The following is a 20,438-nucleotide window of genomic DNA, read 5'->3' on the forward strand; positions in this document are numbered from 1 at the left end:
ATAGGTGTTTCGTATTCAATTTCATTTCTGTAAAAACCTATTGTTTTACTAACATATTTATTAAATTCGTTTATCGTTAAATATAATATTTTATTTACAATATAATATCTCGTATATCAACTAGATATATACCTCCACTATAGTCCGGTGGCGGATAGTTGACGTGTACAATTTTAACAGAAGATGACAGTTATAGCGTATTATATTGTCGAACGTAAATTTCTATACGAGACGCTCGACAAAATCCAAACACATTTTTACAGACCCACTTTCGGTTTTACCACTTTTACCATCATAAAACGCACGTAGGTATATACTACACGCTTCAGCGATTAGATTTCGAAAACCCAGATCCAAACATCCGTAATAATATGAAGACTCGTTATCCGACTAAACACAATACATTATATAGAATTATCGTACGATAAATGCTGGCGTGACTATGGTATGCACACACTGTTGGGTCGAATTTTAAACGCCAAATGTCGTCACCCGTACGGGGCCAGATTATTGCGCTAATCGCCAGTAGTGTTTAAGTACACAAAACGTTGTACGAACAGACAATTTATATTATCGACTGTGTGACAGACATTTAACGCACGACCGAGTACAGTGGATACTAAGTGATTTTTTTTTTTTTTTTTTTTATTGAACAACACTTATTATTTCAAAATCTATTTAAGTTATTGAAAAAAAAAAAAATTACATAATTTTTAGTCGAAATAAAACAATATTCTTTAAGTATTTTTATCGTTATATTTTTTTTTCTGTTTTAAACCACATTATACATTTTTAATTTCATTTTTTGAAGCAAACTATTTTTCAGTGTATTTCGATGTATAAAAATTAATATCCGGACGAGAAGTTTATGAGTTATAAGTATTTAAGGTGTATGTAAGCGAAGTGAAGAGGTACGGGAATACCGGGAAAAATATTAATCTACTACTACGCTCACTAAAATTTTAAATATTTATAAATCATAAAATACTCTTCTGGATTTTGATTTTTATGTATAAAAAAATATTCTATTTCAAAATATAAAATTAAAAGTCTATGTTCTTATTCGAAAAGTAAAAATTAAAATATTATAACAATAAGAATATTAAAAAAATAAATTATTTTCCTTATGAATATTGTTTTATTCTTTTATGCATATTTTTTTTTTCAAAAATTTTAATTAATTCTGAAAAAAAAGTATATTGTGCGATAAAAAAATTCTCTGTTTATTTATAGCTGATATGTAGTGTCATTCAATGGTTATGATAATATAATATAATAATATGTTAGTTCAACAATTTGTTAATACCATAATATTTAAATGATATAATTTTAATATACATTCAACAATTACTAAAAAACTGTTCGTTATGAGACCCGATGTTTTCAAGTAACTTTCCGGGAAACTAACTGACCTGGATTCCTACAACACGTATAACGCATATACTATGATACACCTACAAAAATATTGTGTTTATATATAAGTTGCATATCAAATTCAAAGTAGGTACCTACTGGTGAAAAGATTAGATTAGATTTTTAACGTAAATTTTTTACTATGTGAGATTATAGGTATATATTATAGTCTAGCCGATCAACATACTACCAAGGTAATATGTGAGTAACCTATGGTTACATACCAATTTTTATTTTTGGTATGGGGATAATATACTTAAAATGTCCGCGTATACGATTCGGAGTATTATACACTTGTCGATTTCATAAAAAATCTACTAAAAAAAAAAAATGTTCCTATATTACAATTGTCTTGTCGGAAAGTAGAGAGTAAAAAAAAAAAAAAACGAATCAATTTGAACGTTTTCCACCAGCTTGTGTATACATTTTTGTTTAGGTCGGTTTAAAAAAAAAAAAAACAACAAAAAAAAAAATATAATAATAACAAAAAATACGCACGTTGAATCCGATGGGATTCGTTCTAACGAAGAATCGTGGTCGTAAACTTTTATTTTAATCGAATGCAATGTGCTCGCATAAAAACGACACTTCAATGCTGCTGCATGTCCTAAAAAATAATAATAATAACAATACCTATTGTAACAACTATGTAGGTACGTATTTAAAGAACAAAAAGTTTATTAAGTCACCGTCGTCATCGTAAACAATCTTCAGTTTCTGAGTTTCACTCGGTGCGGACGTGCTAATATTTATTTTTATTTTGTTTTTTTTCATCTCACGTTTTTGTTTTACAAATTTCCGCGAAAATGACATCGTCGCGACAACGTTCAAATGTTCGTAATGGACAAGGCTCACGTGTCTTTTTGTGTGTATGTGTGTGGGTGCCGGCATCGTGACTTGAATGCAGAGCTCCCTCCACGGGAAACCGATTAACATTTTTCCGAATGGCCGTTCTGCTCAACCCCAAAACCCTGTAAACCTTTATATCTCCGAAGAAAGGTTCGAGGATAATGATAGTGTAAGAGCATAAAATGCACGTAGGTGGTTCATTTTCGACGAGTAATACTGCTAGTAATAGTATATATTTTATCATCGAGCTCGTGCCATATTATTAAACCGCGGTTTTACACGCTGAAGCGCTTTCTGTTCACGTGCGCTCCACTAGCCTTCTCAATTTCGACCCCGTAAACCTTGGCTTCCTTTCGCGGTGATTACGACTTACACACTTGTTGCCTTGTGAAACTTTATCGGTCATATACCGTTTTTCGTAATCTTCGTACAATCGGTCAAAAAGAGTTCTGTCGTCTTTCTCTTTTTATTTCGGTTGATCAATGTGGTCAACGATGTAACGTTTCTATAATGCTTCCATTAAACTCCCGTAGTGAATAACATAATATCGCGTACAATGTACATTTAATATTGATACGTATTTACGAGTACGATACATTTACTGAACTATTATAAATATTCTATTCTCTAACTGCAAATTCAGTATTATACACATATTTTCAGTTGACGTTCCTAGGCGTTCCACTAATGGACGTTTTTACCTGGTTATATCTACACGATTGTTTCTTTATACAATGTATTACTGTAATACAGTTTTATTAAGTATCTTTTTGTCGAATAAATATATTGTCCTGTAATTAAAAAAACAAATCTATCTGTTTGTATAACATTTTCAATTAACCAGACTAAAATAAAACAAAAGTATTGACTCGTGTATATTTGAAATGAAATACTAATATAAACCTACAAACAACGAATCCAATACGGCCAAATTACTTCATCAGATTATAGCTCAAATCAGTTTTATTCCAAGACTGGACTTTCTTAAAACAATAGTTATGTATATGTTTTTCTTCTCGTATAAGCTTCGATAGACGAGTATAAAAAGGAAATATCTGTATTCTATTTGTCCAAATCTTGAAGTACATGAAAAATATGTCTTTTTTATTTTTTTATCTAAGCGAGATATAAGGTTTTCTGTCTATATATATATATATATATTTACATAAATTAATTCCTATTTTATATTAATCAAGATAATGTTATGTAAACGTCAACATTTTGTCCGCACTAAGAGTCGTGTCTAAGGATTCCATTATAAAATTCAATTAATTTTAATCTTTACAAATTTAATGATTTTTAAAATAGATGAATAAAACCCTATACAAACTCATTTTATAAAGCTATTTGATATGAACTCAATTAATTATACCATGCACATCACAATATATAAGCAACGATTAAATTTTAATTACCGAAAAAACTGCAATGACAAATTTAAAAATAATAACTTTCATTCATACAAAACTCAGAGTCGATGCATGTAAAAACATCAGTCATTTAGTTTTTTTTTTAACTATATTAGTTATTACAGACTAATTTAAGCACCTCTACTATAATATAATTATATAAATGATTTATACTCTAGTTTTTATACCTATAAACTATTGGGAAATTGAAGAGCTATATACAATTTTTATCAGATTTATGTCACTATTTTAAAATTAAATACCAACTTAAAAAACAATTAATAAACAAAATTTTAAGAAAATGTTTATCTGTTTTACTATACATTTTATAGTTTTTAGAATGAAAACATATATTGCTAATGTATTCTATTTTAAATTTTACTAAAAAATTATTAAAATGTTTGCATGAAAAAATAAAATAAAATTTAAATATTAATATTAATAACTTTTTTTAGACTCAACAGTAGCGATAAATTTATTAAATTTCAATAGTAAATATTTTTATAATTATTTTATTTTTATACCTCAAGACACATTTTTCTACTATAAAATTATTTTATTATCAACTATGATAAAAGTTACTTATAGAAAATTTGAACTATTCAATAGTTTAAGAAGTCAAAGTTGAAAACTCTAAGATAATTTTCAAATTATAAAGAAAAAATAAAAAATATTTATTAATGAGATATTTAAGTGAATCTGTGATTAGAACCAAGAACGTGACTGTTATAATAGTAATCATGTCCGTCGATATGTTAAAATCACAGTGTTAGTATTAAAAATAATTGTTCGGTAACACCTTGGTTATAAACAATTTTAACCATTTTTGCTAAGAATATTTTTACATTATATATAATATAGATACATCGTAACAGTTAATTGGTAACGAGGTTCATTTGATCCTTAAAATTATAGAATAAAGAAGTTACTCATTTTTACCTTGTTCATTTTTTTTCTATATTGTGGCCCAATAAAGTTTGAAATTAACGAAACTTTCCTATAATTTACTAATCCATACTGTACACAGTTTAGTTAAAATTTATATCTATTTCATATTATAGAATTATAGTATACAATTGTCAATATTTAGAAAAAAAATTAAAATATAATTTAACAAATTTTAATTGTGTGATATATTGAACACTTTCGGCTATATGTAATTTTATTGATCACTATGATGGGAATTAAAAAAAAAATGTTGAGCAATTTAATTATTTTTAATTACTTATAAACGTGTTACGATGAAGCAAAATTCATGTAATTCATGTTTTCAAACTTTTAAAAACCAGACTCACAATACAATAAGGTATAGGTAGTCATATAATAAATACCCATATATCTGTCTGTATACATCATTATCGAGTAAAATACGGTCGTTGAGTAAGCTTTGTCGGGAAGCTAGAAATTAAATTAACTAAATATAATTACCAGCTACCCACCGGAGATGCGAGCTTGTAGGGAATTATAGTAGTAGGTAGTTTCTAGAACAAGAGACTGAAGAAATAATAGTACCCAAAGGTCGGTTAGCAGATACGTAGGCAGGTAGTCAGTTACGTGTTCTCGTCTACAAATCACGCGGATTTGAAGTTTTTCTAATCATATAATTTACTGTGTACATCCGTTTAAATTACTGCTCGCAAAACCATTAAAACAGTGATTGGTGATGACTGGGGGAGGGGTACATGTATGGTAGGAAAGATGAACCGGGGAGTAAAAAATGTCTTACTGTTAATTATAATTGGTCTTTGTAATCAATGACAAAGGTTTATTACCATGGTTGGACTTTTCTTAAAATCGTTATAATTAGAACTCGTCAAATGTATACCACATATCAATGAATAATTTTCCGTTTTTTTATTTTCATTGTAACTTTCCCAGTTAGAAAATCAAATTATCATATCAATATATCAATTGGGCTCAAACTTACGGAGAAAAATATTGCTTTCTTACTAGGGTTAAATCCAAATACGAAATTATTTGCAGTTTAAGCCGATAAGACTGGATTCTCTCGCCGGCAATACATTATGTTTATAAAACTTATAATAATATTAAACTGTCGTGTGTAATTCACGAACTCTGATCAAGTAGCTTCCGAATGTATCAAAGAAAAAATTAATAATTTGTCAACGTCTTAATGTTATTAACGGAACGGTCAAATAAAACTAAAATCGCCGAAGGCTGGTTTTAAAAATCTTAAGCAAAGCCTGTAGTGTAAACGATCGATATTCGTATGAAGCACATAGTTGTTTTCAGCGTGCCTTAATTCTTCGTTGTAATCACCGTCGACGATTTGTTTAAATTACACAAAGACCGAGTTTATTGCAAAAAATAATAGTAATAACAAAAGAAACATGTTTTAGAACTTGTAATTGTTTAATTAACAAACGGTGAGCTAACGGAAAGGGAGGTATCGTGTCTACGGAATAATAAACTGGCAGTTTCATTAAAAACATCGGAACAGAAAATAAAAGAAAACCATGCGAACGTTTATTATTATTCGTTATTTAGGGAAATGTAATTTCGTTAATTGAACTGGCTCGATGCCCTGAGAAGGACTTTGGGCATTCGCGTTATAGTCACCCAAAACGGTGTAAGCACCGCGGATAGACGGCGATGACTACACCTCGTTCTGTTATTGTCGTGAAGTGACTTTCATTTTGTTTTTTTTTTTTTTTTTACATTATCCCCCATTATCATAATAATGTATTCATGTCGCTAATCTTCAATTGGCAAATGCCGTTTCAGGTTCAAACTTACCGATTCCGAAGACGGATTCGACGAAAATGGATCCTAAATTCAACGGAACGTTACAAAACGTAACAGCCACGGTTGGCAGAAGGGCCACTTTATCATGCACCATTGAAAACCTAGGGGCGCACAAGGTGAGTAGTTTTTCACATACTTATTGTATTTAAATTTGTTTGCTGGGCTTATGCTAAACTACAAAGTAAAGACGGATTAAACAAAATACTATACATATAAACTAATAATAATAACCTTAAAAATATTAGGAATCAAAATTTCTGGAAAAGCCGTTTTCTCAAAATGACTTATTTCATTTTCATGTTTTAGGAATTAAATGGTTTTATTTCTGAAAATTTCATTCATTGTAATAAGTACCTAAAGAGGAAATTTTTAAAAATAAATAATGTATTTAACGCAGTGTTAACAAACTCATCTTTCAAAGAACTGTTTGTAAAAAAAAATTTATTTTCTTAGTCTATATTATAATAATTGTTTTTTTCAATAATTACGTTAAAAGATTCTAATAAAGGATACAAATTACCTTTATTCGTTCTAAAATTATTACAATTCCTTTAAAAAATAAAATAAAAAACGTACCAATAAATACTTATAACTTTCAAAATATAACTATATTATCTTATTGTTAATTAACTATATTTACATTTATAATTTTGAAGCCATATTAATTTATACAGTATGTCTAAAAAATTTTAAAACATTTTTATTATTTATTTTGCATCTATAAAATGTTTGCTAAAAAACATCTTTAAAAAAAAGCTGTTAAATCGTGACTTCGTTATCAATTAAATTATATCACGATATAACAGTTATACAGTTATGTAACTTTTTTTTTACTCAAAAACTAAAAACGTATGTCTGATATAAAAAATCTTTCTTTTATTTTATTAAATGTAAGTATTATATTTGAATTATAAACATCATTAAAACGAAAAATGAACTCAATATGAACTTGCATACAATAATAAGTATTTTTAGTTATAATCACAAATCGCATTTATATTATACTATGTTATTAATATAACAATATCAAGAAAAATTTTAAATAACATTTTGACCGTCGGTTACGCGTAATTTCAATAAATTGGATGACAGAAAATTGACATTTGCAGTAAAATAAATACTTAATGTACAATTCTCACATTCAAATATTTCATTAGTTTTATTTAAATAACTTTCAAGACATTTAAAAGTATTGTATTCTAAAATATATACCGTATTATTAAACTTCTTACGTTTAATTATATTAGTAATGAATAAATAAGTTATAAATGCAAAAAAGTAATCGACTTAATTAATGCGCAATAAAATACAGAAATTATATGTAACTGTATAGAAATATTAATTGTTCGAAGATGTTGATATAAATTAAAATTCCTGAGCAAATTATAATTTAGTAATATAAAAGCAGCGAGTACCTACATAACATTATATTTTGAGTTCGATGCCTGTTTAATTGCAACGGTTTTATTAATATTAACGTAACCTATTCATAAAAAATGTATTTGTCGTAATCTAACCATATTTACAAACATTTACGGTAGTATATTTACAGTTCACGTACATTAATATCCGTCGGTTTAATGCCTTGCGGTTGTGACCGTGTGTTGATACCAAGTGCTAATTTAGAAGGTACAAGGAGGATTCATGACCATTGCCCGCCGCATGACATGACGGACGTTGGCCGTTTCCCACGTACTGTAAAAGCTACGCGACAAGTCTCGAAATCCAACGGTCACAGTATCACTGGTTCTTTAACGCTAAACCACATGTCCATATAAAGCCAACTCAAACAATTGGGGGAGGGGTCGTTTTCGTAGGCGGAAACTATGCCTCGGCGTGACAAGGCCCATGCTTTGGAGGCTAACCTCCAACCCGTACTACCATTTTAAATTGCCACTGTTGTTCATTGAACATAGCTCTCCAGCCAATCCCCGGTTTTATTAGAATAAGGGCTTCGCAATCTGACAAGTTCCCAAATGTGTGGTTTACACACTCACCGCTAAATCCTGGAGACATAGCACCTAACGCGACTAACCTAACTAGAGCACTTGGCAAATCAACGGTGGTGCCAAATTTTTCGCTCCACCCCACACAAAAAACGAATGCCATCTGTGTATGCTAACTAACTGTTCAGCGAGAAGAAAGCCGACATATCATCAACATCGCTGACTCTCACATCGGTGGTACTATACCGACCGCTCAGGGACGACGGACTTTTCGTCATCAGACAAGGAGTTGATTTCACTTAGCTGTCTGCAGTCGCTTATTTGTTATTCACGGCTATCCTGTGTGTAGAAGATGCCCCCATTTCGCAACCCAGGGATATAATCTATTCCGAACACCATTGATCGCGAGACCACAGTGGAGAGAGGGGAACCGCTGGGTTGAACTTCGCCAACATCACACCGCTGGTGTGATCTGATAAAGTTTAAGCATATTATCTATTATATTAAATTGCCAATATAATCAGCTGTTACAGTGTCAAACATTTGTAGCCAATAGATTAATCTTTTATATTGTATTTCTTCAAGTCCCTCTTACCTTTCGACTTGATGAAGGAAAAAGCGTTTTAGCGGACTCAACCGTCGATTTTTTTGATTTCTAGTACGCGAAGCCCATGTTTAATTTATTATTAGATTGTCGAGTTCCGTCGCATTGCGTTTCCGGAGGCCGTGATCATGAAATTTTGACTTGGCGCGTGGCTCCTCTATTAATGGTCAATCGTATGTTCGTACGGTAATCGTAGTAATACTGCACATCAAACGCGTATTACTACGTCTTATACTATTGTTTTATATACCGTGCGAACCGTTTAACGTAAGGCACTCATTACTTCAGAAACTATGAATGTTTTTTAAAAATAAATAATTACACAACGTTAAGCTTTTAAGACACATTTTTCAATAACAATTATATTATTTACTACTATCTGTAAAAATGCATTTTTTATTCAATGCGTTTTTAATTCTTTATTCCAAAACGAAATATTTTTATTTTTTCAATACTTCAATACATAAAAATTGAATTTTGGACAAGTATTTTACAAGTTATAATTATAAAGTTATGACGATCGGAGTAAAGTTATATAAAAGTATCTCACAAAATGTTGGACTTCTATTCCATTCATCAATATACATTAAATAATTATACCTAATTGTATGGATAGATATATCCCAGATCTGCATATTTTACTTCCGAATATTAAATTAAAATTATACGTGGTCATTCAAAGATTAAATAATTTACAAAATAATAACACTATAAAATAAAAGTATTCTAACTTTATCCAAAAATATTTGAATTACCTATGTAAAAGAAATATTTTCAAAAACGTCAGTGCTTTGCCTTCTGATTTTGAAATAATGAGTGTTCTTGATCCACATTGTATCATGGTTGAATGTCTTGAGTGTTCGTTTTCTTCTTCTTATTTTTTTCAGAAAGCTCACTCGCATGCGTGCATATGTTGCAAGTGTTGCAAGTGAGTTGATTTTCGGCAAAATACTGTTTACTTAGCTCTTCAAATCACTTTAATATCGTAAGAATATAAAATACATGCGTATCAAATCGCGTTATAACGCATTCGAAACACAACTATATTGTCTGTCTACATTTGTTAGGAACTCAAAAATAATCTATTCCTTGAACCAAATACTTCTTAACTTTATATTATAACGATGTTTTATAGTTAAAAACGAATTACTTTTACTATTATTATTATATTGTATCAGAATCAAATTAGTTTTAATAACCATCTAATGGTAAAATTACATTGGCTATCTAAATATTACCTACGCAACTTTGTGATTGATCTAAAATTATTAAAAAAAAAAAAAAAAAAAAAAAAAAAAAAAAACGTTAAAAGAAACCTTAAAACTCATATTTACATAGGTTTCATCAATACATTTTATGAGAAAAATCATAAGTTCAATACGAGTTACAGTGATAACTCGTTCACCAAATTAATTAATTAATTAAAACACGATAAAATATATCAGTCAATATTGAAACATGAAACAGGGTCTCGTATAGCTTTATTGTTTTTTTTTTTTTAACTAAAATGACATTGATGCTTAAAACCAATCCGACCGGTAAATATATAATATATATATATATATGTGTATATATAATAATTTAATGAACATGCACGAGTACTTTCAGACCTTAAATAATAATATATTATCGCCGCACGTATTCAAATAAATTTATCCTACGAATCCATAACAATATTCTCGTCAAGTTTGATTATAATATACGTTTTTCATTTCCCTTTTCCAACGATCGTCCGCACCAATGCATGTTGGTACAATTAACCTTTTCCGCCGCCGTTGAATTCAATCAGCTTTGTCCTCCGCGCGTTTTTATTCGATTATCGGTCAACGGGGATCAATCAATCGTCTAGTAGTCGCACTACAGCGACAGTGGTAAAGTCTTTTATTTTTTCCTATCTGTTTTTCCACCTCTCTCTCTCTCTCTATCTCATTTTCTCCTTCAACCTGTCTCGGTTCCTTCGCATGTATCTCTCTCTTGACCCACGTCTTAATTTGGAGCTCGCCGCCGCCGCCGCCGCCGACGGTTTATTAAATCTTTGAATTGGCTTCCAACTCACGTATACATCCACCGCCACTGGCCAAGGAATAAAATATCTTTCCCGCGTTCCGAGATACATAGAAACTACGGCGAATGAATAGCCGCGGCAACAGCAGCCGACACACCGCTTTTATAAATTATGCAAATCAAGTCTGCAGGTGCCCGCCATCCGACTTTGTCCGACAACCACGCGGTCATCGTTAAGGGGCCAAAACAGCTGTGTCACGGTTGTACGGTCGTTCCTATCCTGCACCTCCTAACCGCTGTATAGATTCGGTGCGTCGGACGTGTTTACACTCGGACGAAATCGCGTGGTATAAATTATAAGGGTGTAGTTCAAAAAAAAAAAAAAATAATAGTAACAATTTATGATGAAATAAAAACGAAAATTGTTTCTTTTAGATGTGAGTAATAACACCGTGTCATTACACCCTGCCACAACTAACAACGAATCAGTTTTGTTTCGTTTTTTACATTTTTTCCCTCGCGTTATTCATCCCCTTCGAACAAACAATTTATGGATATTTCAAGATATTTTGATAATATTTCATGACAAACTAAGCTATTTCTGAATAAAATTGTCAAATTGAGATGACGTATGCCGTTATATACGGTCCATATATCCTCGCTTCCATTTATGTTTGTATCTACCACGATATGTTCTCCCACACTGTTAGTTGGTTTAATTTGTGAGTTTGCGTTATATTATTTTCATATTTTGTATGTATACGTCTATGAATATATTATAGTTTTAGCTTATAAGTTATAACTAAAATTGTCATTCTAATCAAATTTTGATTTGAACTTAATTCCGTTATACGTTAGATCGGTAACGTTTCGACGGTTTTAAAAATTAGATAAATCAAGTGATTTATAAGCATATGAATGACAACAAAAACATTGCATTTTTACGATAATTTTTTAAGTTTAAATTTTTGTGTCACATTGAACTGATATTTTTTTTTTTTAATAATAAACTATGCAACTACATACATATTTTATATATTTATCTAAAATATTTCTTTATTCAATCTTTCTCCATATAAATAATTATAGTAAATTGGATGATTTAAATATGTCTGATTCTTCTATTCGAAAAATTCACAGTACGAATCAAAATAAAAACAAGAATAACATAGACGTTTTATTTGTCGTAACAGTATTTTATCTATATTTTATTATTTATGAGTTATGACTAAGAAATCATCAACTTTCTTTTTAATACATTATTTTAGTTTTAATTTTGTCAAATGTTTATTTACATTTTTTTTCAAGCATTCAAACGAAAATATTTTCGTTTAACATAACAATACACATTTATTTATAAATTCTCTAAAAAGCTATGATTTAGTTGTTTTTTAAATACTTTTTTTTATTTTAATAAGAATGCTTAGAAAGTTTTATTTAACTCACTCAAAAAAAATTAAGATTGTTCGATAGTTTTCAAGAAAGTTATGAAAATCTTCCAAAAGAAGCCATTATACTCATAATATATGTAAAATATTATCATATTATTACAATTGGAAACTATCTTTCGAAACTTTACATTTAGTTACAATTTCTTAGTAATTCTAAAACTTGAATTTTTTATACATTTTTTTGATTTGTATATTGTAAATTATCAATTAACTACGACTAAAATTCACCAATATTGTGAATCATTTATACATACGAGTATATGTTATTAATTCTGGGCGAAGTACCATATGAACTAGAAATTAAACAATAGTTTATGTTTTTTTTTTAACTTTTTACTATTAATTATTATTAATTAAGCCTTATATCCATAACATCATTTTTGAAAAGTGAAAATGTTTCAATCTTCAATTTTGAAGATGGTTTCAGGTAATAAATTGAATCTAATTAATACTTTAGAGAGTGAAAAATAAATTCACTTTTCAGAATAATACTAAAAGAAAAACTAAAAAAAAGTTATGAATAAACAGGCATATTTTCACAGTACTAGTTTACACTGAGATCGATTTTAAATTAATTCTGTTGTACTTAATTTAAATATTAAAAACCATAGTTACTTCACATTTTTACTAAATATTTATTTTAGTTAAACATGATATAATTTTAAAAAAGTTCTGAGTGTTTAACTTTTTAGTTTATTTAATTATGTATAATACAGACAGTTTTCTTTTGCTAAAAATTAGAATATTTAATACAAGATTTCTCATAAATGTTCATATAAAAATTAAAGAAAGTATAAATTTACAATTTTATTTTATAATATACGTTTTAAGTTCGATTTTTTATTAAATTTAAAATTTAAACGAAAAACGCTGGTTTTTTTTACTAATGATTAGTAATTGAAACCTTTTTATTTTTTTCTATTTTATACATAATTATTATTCATACAGAACAAAATTTAAAAATATTTATACTAATCTTAAGTATTATAAAATATAAACCACGATCATATGATCATATTCACTCCGTTCTAAAAAGGAATGTTTATATAGGTTAAGTTCATAATTATTATATTACTTAATAATATATACAATGTTTTAGAAAAAAAAATAAAAACCATAAATAAAAACTATATTAATATAAGTATTAATTACATGAATTACTGATAGTAATATAAATAAATTATAAAATATTCTTGGAAATAAATATGTTCACGCTGTTTCCGCTCAGAATCATATATACGTATCATTCAATTCCTAGCTAACGTACTCATTGTTTTCCCTTTTTTTATTTAAATTGTTTATAGGCATAACCTAAATTTTAGTACAAACTCAATTATATTGTTTTAGTTTAAAATATTATTTAACTTACATTTTCGTTCAATTATCATGCATTAAATGTTAACTTTGACTAAAGTTCATCATAATATTTATCTGATATCCCTAATATGATTCTGAAATTTTAAGATAAATTTATAAAAATTTGTTTTTATACACATTTAAAGTTATATATATAATAGTAGTATTATATTACATTTATTTATAATGTTATTAAAAATAATTAATCAATATCTATATTATATTAATTTATAATAAACAGTTTCTGATCCAAATTACTTTAATGGAAATTGTATGTTTTAAAAACATAAATAAAATATAACCTAATTGCTTTATTTTTAACGTGTCAGTCCTAAACTTTATCAAATAGTGTCGAAAATATTTTGCTTTACGTTTTATAATATATGTATTTGATGTGTGAATTACATTTTATAATATGATACTATTTATATTTATTGATCAGAACTATTCAAATACTTTTACATAAACATTTGGATTTGGTATACATTTTTACTTTATTTTTTTTCTTATTAAGTAACAATATTTTATTATAACCAATGATGATTAACCTTATATTTTATATTATAATAAAAGCATAATTAGTACCAATGATAAAAATATTTTATTATTTTTTTTTTTTTGCATCATTAATTTAAAATATTGTTTATGCTACTATATATTTCATATACAAATTATCAGTTATATAACTCACTATAAACTAAATAAAAAATATATTGCTTTAAACTGAGTTGAAATATTAATATGCATAACTAGTAATATTATTTTATTTTTATTTTATTGTTAGAAAAGGTATAGTTGTACTTAACTTTAATAACAATTATTCTAACTCCTAAATTATACTGATTAATAAATATATACCAATAAAATCCAAATAATTAAAAAAACTTATTTATCCTGAGAACTTTTGGTTTACTTTTTAATGAGTTATTAGTTAATACAATAAAAATAATAAAATAAAAACCAGTAATATAGATTTAACACAAATTAACATAAGAAACTTATATATTTTAACACGCTAAAATAAAAACTTGATTAAAAAAAATTAATAAAATATAAAGCAAAAAAATTGATAATTAATAATAAAATAAATTAAAAATAGGTTCAAATAAAAAATATTTATTCAAAAACTAACGTTTAAGTATACTATTCAACTATATACTAAATAAAAATAAAAATGGACAATAAGATTCTTAATCATTTTATAGTATGTAGTATATATATTATAATTCGATTTTATTAATATCATTGTTAATAGAAAATATTTTACGGCATTGGTAGCGGCGACGATTACAGCTATTGGCTATTTAATATAATATATATGTTACCTAAAACACAATAAAAGTAGTACTAAAATATTCAAATTGTATTCACATACATAAAAAAAATTTGAAAAAATTCAAAAATTTGTATAAATAATTTAATTATTGATATATTTAACTATATTCCACTATATTTGGATCTATAAATACTAAATTTAATCCAATAACGAATGTTTTGGAGCCAGAGGTTATATTCATAAAAATATAATTAAAAAAAAAAATCATAAATAACAATTTTTAATAATTATTCAATAAATATTTTGTTTTATTACATTAAAGTATTAAACATTATAAATTTATAATTATAAAGAAAATAACTATAAAAATGATACATTTATTTAATATAATAAATAATTCGGTATCATTGTTTATCATTGATTCCCACGACATTTGTCGGTCCATCAATATTACGAAAATAAATGTATTACTATTTTGGAAATATAATTAAGTTTAAAAATATTAAAAATCGAAATTGACGTAATACCTAATAAGTAATATAGGGTGTTCCGCTCTAGCACATCTGGTATTTTTTCGCAACATTAATTGTCAGTAATCGTGAAAAAGTCAAATCACCTCTCGGACACCCTGTATATTTAAACAAAAAATTGATAAATATTAAATTGGTTTTTGAATCCATCCGAGAATACTTCATTTTAGTTTACTTGACTCTTATAATATAGCATAAAGTAGAATTCAATTAACGTTTGTGTTGAACTGTTGATCGCCGAGGCGGCGGCTGCATAGGGTTTTCGCGATTCGTCCGTCAGATGACAAAACCGCTAAACCACTTTATTGTATTTTGAAGTGAAACTTTTAATTTTGTGTTGGATCGAAGCTCTGTTAGCAATGAAACCTAACCTAAATTAACCACCCAACTCTACCCCCACCCTCACACGAACAAACACAAGCATTTTATTTCGATCGTATGCGGTCTTCATGATTCCGTCTCGATTCGATTACAAATATATAATAATGTCCACAAACTTTTAATGGAAAAAAAATATGTCAGTGTTATTACGAATCTCTAATAAATATATTATCACAGTAAATATATCTTTTTAGGTATGTATAATATGCAGTCAAATTCGCTTATAACGATCTTCAAGGGACCTAGAGAATCTGATCGATATAACCGAACTTCGTTATATCCTGATTATAAAAAGTAACTACATATTAGATATAAAACCAACAAAATGCACAGCTTGAAATCGTTTTACCGGGAATATCGTTATATACGTCATCGTAATAAGCAAATTCGACTGTATATATATTTACATACGTATAAATTTGATTTACATACACATACAAATTTTGCTACGGTGTTTAAATTTTAAGTCACTAAATCTATTTTATTTTATTTTATTTTGTATATAAAAATTTACAAAAAAAAATTTTAAATAATCATATTAATTTACTGAACAGTACTGATTGGCTATTAATAAAGTGCACTATGTATATTAAATACTTGTGTCTTATAAAATCAGATTTTCAGTAAAACTAAATTGTTTAGAAATTAAAAGTGATCCATCGAAATCATCATATTTTTTTGTTTTTTTCATTAAAAAAAATACATAACTATTTATAAAATATATAAAATTAATACGAATAATATGGTGTCATCTATTCATGTGTACAATAAAAAGTATAGTATAGAAATAAGTAAATCGGTAGTTAAATATATTTCTGGCTTAAATAATATTTATTTTTGTAAATTGATTTTTCCCTTTCGTAATAATAAATATACTATGAAAAACTATTCCAAATCAGCCAAATCCCATTCAAAATTTGTTTCTCATAAAATGGTTTTAAATGAGTTACTATTCACCATAGCATTATTATTATCATCCTCCCCCCATATGATTATATCACTGATGCGATAAAACTTTATGATGTAAATTACCGTTTTAAAAAATAAAAAGGTGAGCGAGTAGATACCGCTCTTCTGTACATTAAGTGCCAATCCGGGACTTATCATAAGTATGTTAGTAAAAACTTAATTCAATTTAGTTTGAATTAAATGATCGAAAATACACGAAAAATGATTGTGAATAGAGACTACCTCTCAGTCTTTATCACAAAATATATTTCATAATATGTTTATATATATATATATATATATATATATATATGTGTGTATATAAATTTAGCTATTTGTTAACTCATTTGATCTACATTTAATACTACTGTAGATTGATACATTTTTTTTAAAAAAATATTGCATTTATTATATTATAAGTATTATTATAATTGATATATATTTTTATCATATTATATTAACTAAAATAACTTAAAATATAATAACCTTTTTCTGTAAATACCGTAAAACAGTAAAAATATATTCATAGTATAAATAATAGATAATACTATGAAATAAATCAAAAATTTCATGGCGCATAATAAAATTCATAATTATTTAATATACGTAAATATTTTAAGTTCCTAAAAATATTATTTTTTTATATTATAACAAAATAATGTATATTATTATTTATCATTCAAATAAATAATTTCATCTAAATTTGAACTTAAAATATTTATAAAAAAAATTCTTTATACATTTCTTAGATTTATGGTTTCATGATGAAAATACTTATGAGGAATTTCGTATTCAATTTTCAAAACTTATACATAAAAAGAAAAGTTCTCATGGATTTTTAACTACGAAATAGTTAGCATATTTTTACGATTTTTACAAGCTTTGTCAAAATTCTAACATCAAATGCATATAAATGCTTATTTATATTTTTAATTTTTTTTTTTTTTTTTTGTACAGATATATGACTAATTTAAATGATGGGATTTTGTATCAAATTTTTAAGAATTTTGACCAAGCAAATAATTATTTATACAAAAAACTTGAAAAAATTTAAATTTGTTATGCCTTTAATTAGTTCAAAAAAAAGTAGTAAAAGAAAATTTTTGAAAATGTTACCACTTAATAATTCTGTAAAAATTTAAAATATCTACAGTTATTTATTTTTAAGTTACATTAAAAAAAAAAAAAATCGATTTGTTTAACATTTGACCTCAACTCTACAAGCTATCAATTAGATTTATTCTGCTAATAAGAGCTATCCACATTTTTGAAAATCAAAAAATTTTTACTTCCACAAAAGCTAATGGCAGATAGAAAAAAACACAATATTGTAAAATCAATACATTTATCGTTTCGTTCAAAATCTAAAAATATTTTAAGTGTAACTGATTACGAGGATAGTATCTCATGATTCACCCAACAAGTGTGATGTTTTGAAAAAAGTTTTTAATTCATAAATATAAATTTATTATAAAGTAAAGCTATTTTTATATAATTGTAAAATATCACACATTCTATAAACTGAAATTATAAAAAAAAAAAGATAATAAAATGTTTATATTATATTTATTATTATTATTATTATTTTTATTTTTATTATTTTCAACATTCCGCAAAAAATAATGATTTTATGTGCATGTCACTTAATATTATGTTCGTTCGTTTTCGTCACTACTTTACACGTTATACACAATATAAAAAACCATCATCTAGAAATAATTTTCACACGAAGAATGTAATGAAAAAAGAATAATTGTTATAGTGGATGTATTTTTATAAAAATATGTCATCGTCAAAAGAGCAAAACTCTATTAAGTATATTTATACGAAATTTTCGTGGAACAAATTATAATATTATATGCTTAGTGTGGCAGTATCGATAAAAATAAACTTAGATAAATGGGGACGAATAATATTGATAATCGAAAAATTAAATATACTATTATGTCAACACATTCACCACAGGTATAAATAATGTATAAAAAATACAATTATAATATCTGACACATAAACATATTATAGTAAAACAAAATTTGAATGTACTTTCCGTTTCCAACCCGTTTGCAATTAAACTAAACTTATTATCCTTTAGTAAAGATTAATTCAACAGAGTTACTTTATTAAATCTGATTTTGTACACATTTTTTAAAGTCTTTCAATTTTTACTCAATAATATTTTACAGATTTTTGTAGTTTTCAAATATTTATATTATATAATTCAGAACATTGTTGTAAATTCAAACGTTTCAAATACATGAATATCATACATATTAAATTTTTATGGGATTGTTATCGTAGTAATAGGTTTGAGCTGAAGGAACAGATATAACGACAGATTATTCACACGGCGTATAGCTTTATCACACTAACCGATAACTACGGTTGCCTGAAAAAATAGCCGATTAAATCAGTAACCGACGGTAACCATCAAACTTTGAATATTTGATAAAACCATATACGCCAGAGGACCGCCGCATGCAATCATCAGAAGGCGTCGTTTTAATAATTGCAATGCGCGTTGGCATGAAGTGCACAATTTAACTGGTTAACAAGTTCGACTCATACGCCAAACGCGTACCTGAATAATCCAGGAGATTTCCAGGTTTTCGCGTCTCCAAATGAAACACAGTAGCACACAGAAGTGCATAGATATAAATCAAAACCACGGAGCGCGGCAGTAATGGATGTAGAGGGGTAGCGGTTAAGCCAGATTTATTTTTGTACTTCTCCGGCACCGCAGAAAAGAATATTTCATCAGCGCGCCCAAACTTTTACAATATTTAAATGGTAAAAAGCGGTGTCCTGGGCGGCCAACGAGGGGGATAGGAAAGGTGAACACGTATGTAAGCGTGTGTGTATACAAAGCAAAGCGGCGAGCGGGTTGGCGTGGGGGCGCGTTCACAAGGAACCGAAGAGGGGTGAGCCTGTGCAGCTCGACGACGGGTGAAAGAGTACTGCACATGGTTGTGTTTCTTTTTTTTTTTATTATTATTATTATTATTCCGCACTCAGAATTTGATATTTATTACCATTATTTTTGTCGGTTGTATAATTCGGGCATTTTACCATTACACTCGGCCCGAGTGGAACGATGCTCATTCGGTCGTTTGGCTGTGGCGAGTGCGTGCGTCACGCACAATACAAATGCTCATGTTTTCGCGCGCAATTCGAATATTATATAAAATATATATCATCGCAATATATTATACTGTGCGCACATTGCATAACGCCCGAAATTACACAACGGTGGTAATAATATTATTATATAATATATTATGTGTAATATACGTATTGCGTGGAGCGGTAAATGTCTTGCCATATTATTCGACGATAATAATAATCGAACACCCGTTTATATATTGGACATTTCGGGAAATTGTTGTACGCTGGCGACATAATAATAATATTTCCAATGACATACGGTCGTTGTCGTAAATAATAATGGTAATAATAATAACACAATACTATTATTGCTTATTAATAATATTGCATAACGAATAGAAAA

General features: G+C 27.5%; 1 protein-coding gene across 1 annotated transcript in view; it reads left to right on the forward strand.

Moving 5' to 3' along the window:
• The window catches only part of LOC112590841 (lachesin-like), a 201,373-nt gene that overhangs the window by 45,869 nt on the left and 135,066 nt on the right, over positions 1–20,438 (forward strand). Inside the window, exon 2 of the mRNA XM_025334418.1 lies at positions 6,417–6,553. Within this exon, the coding sequence (XP_025190203.1) occupies positions 6,417–6,553 (137 nt within the window). The remainder of the gene's footprint in view (positions 1–6,416; positions 6,554–20,438) is intronic.

Source organism: Melanaphis sacchari, unplaced genomic scaffold (genome assembly GCF_002803265.2).
Source record: "Melanaphis sacchari strain LSU unplaced genomic scaffold, SCAv2.0 Contig120_pilon_pilon, whole genome shotgun sequence".
Lineage (NCBI taxonomy): Eukaryota > Metazoa > Arthropoda > Insecta > Hemiptera > Aphididae > Melanaphis > Melanaphis sacchari.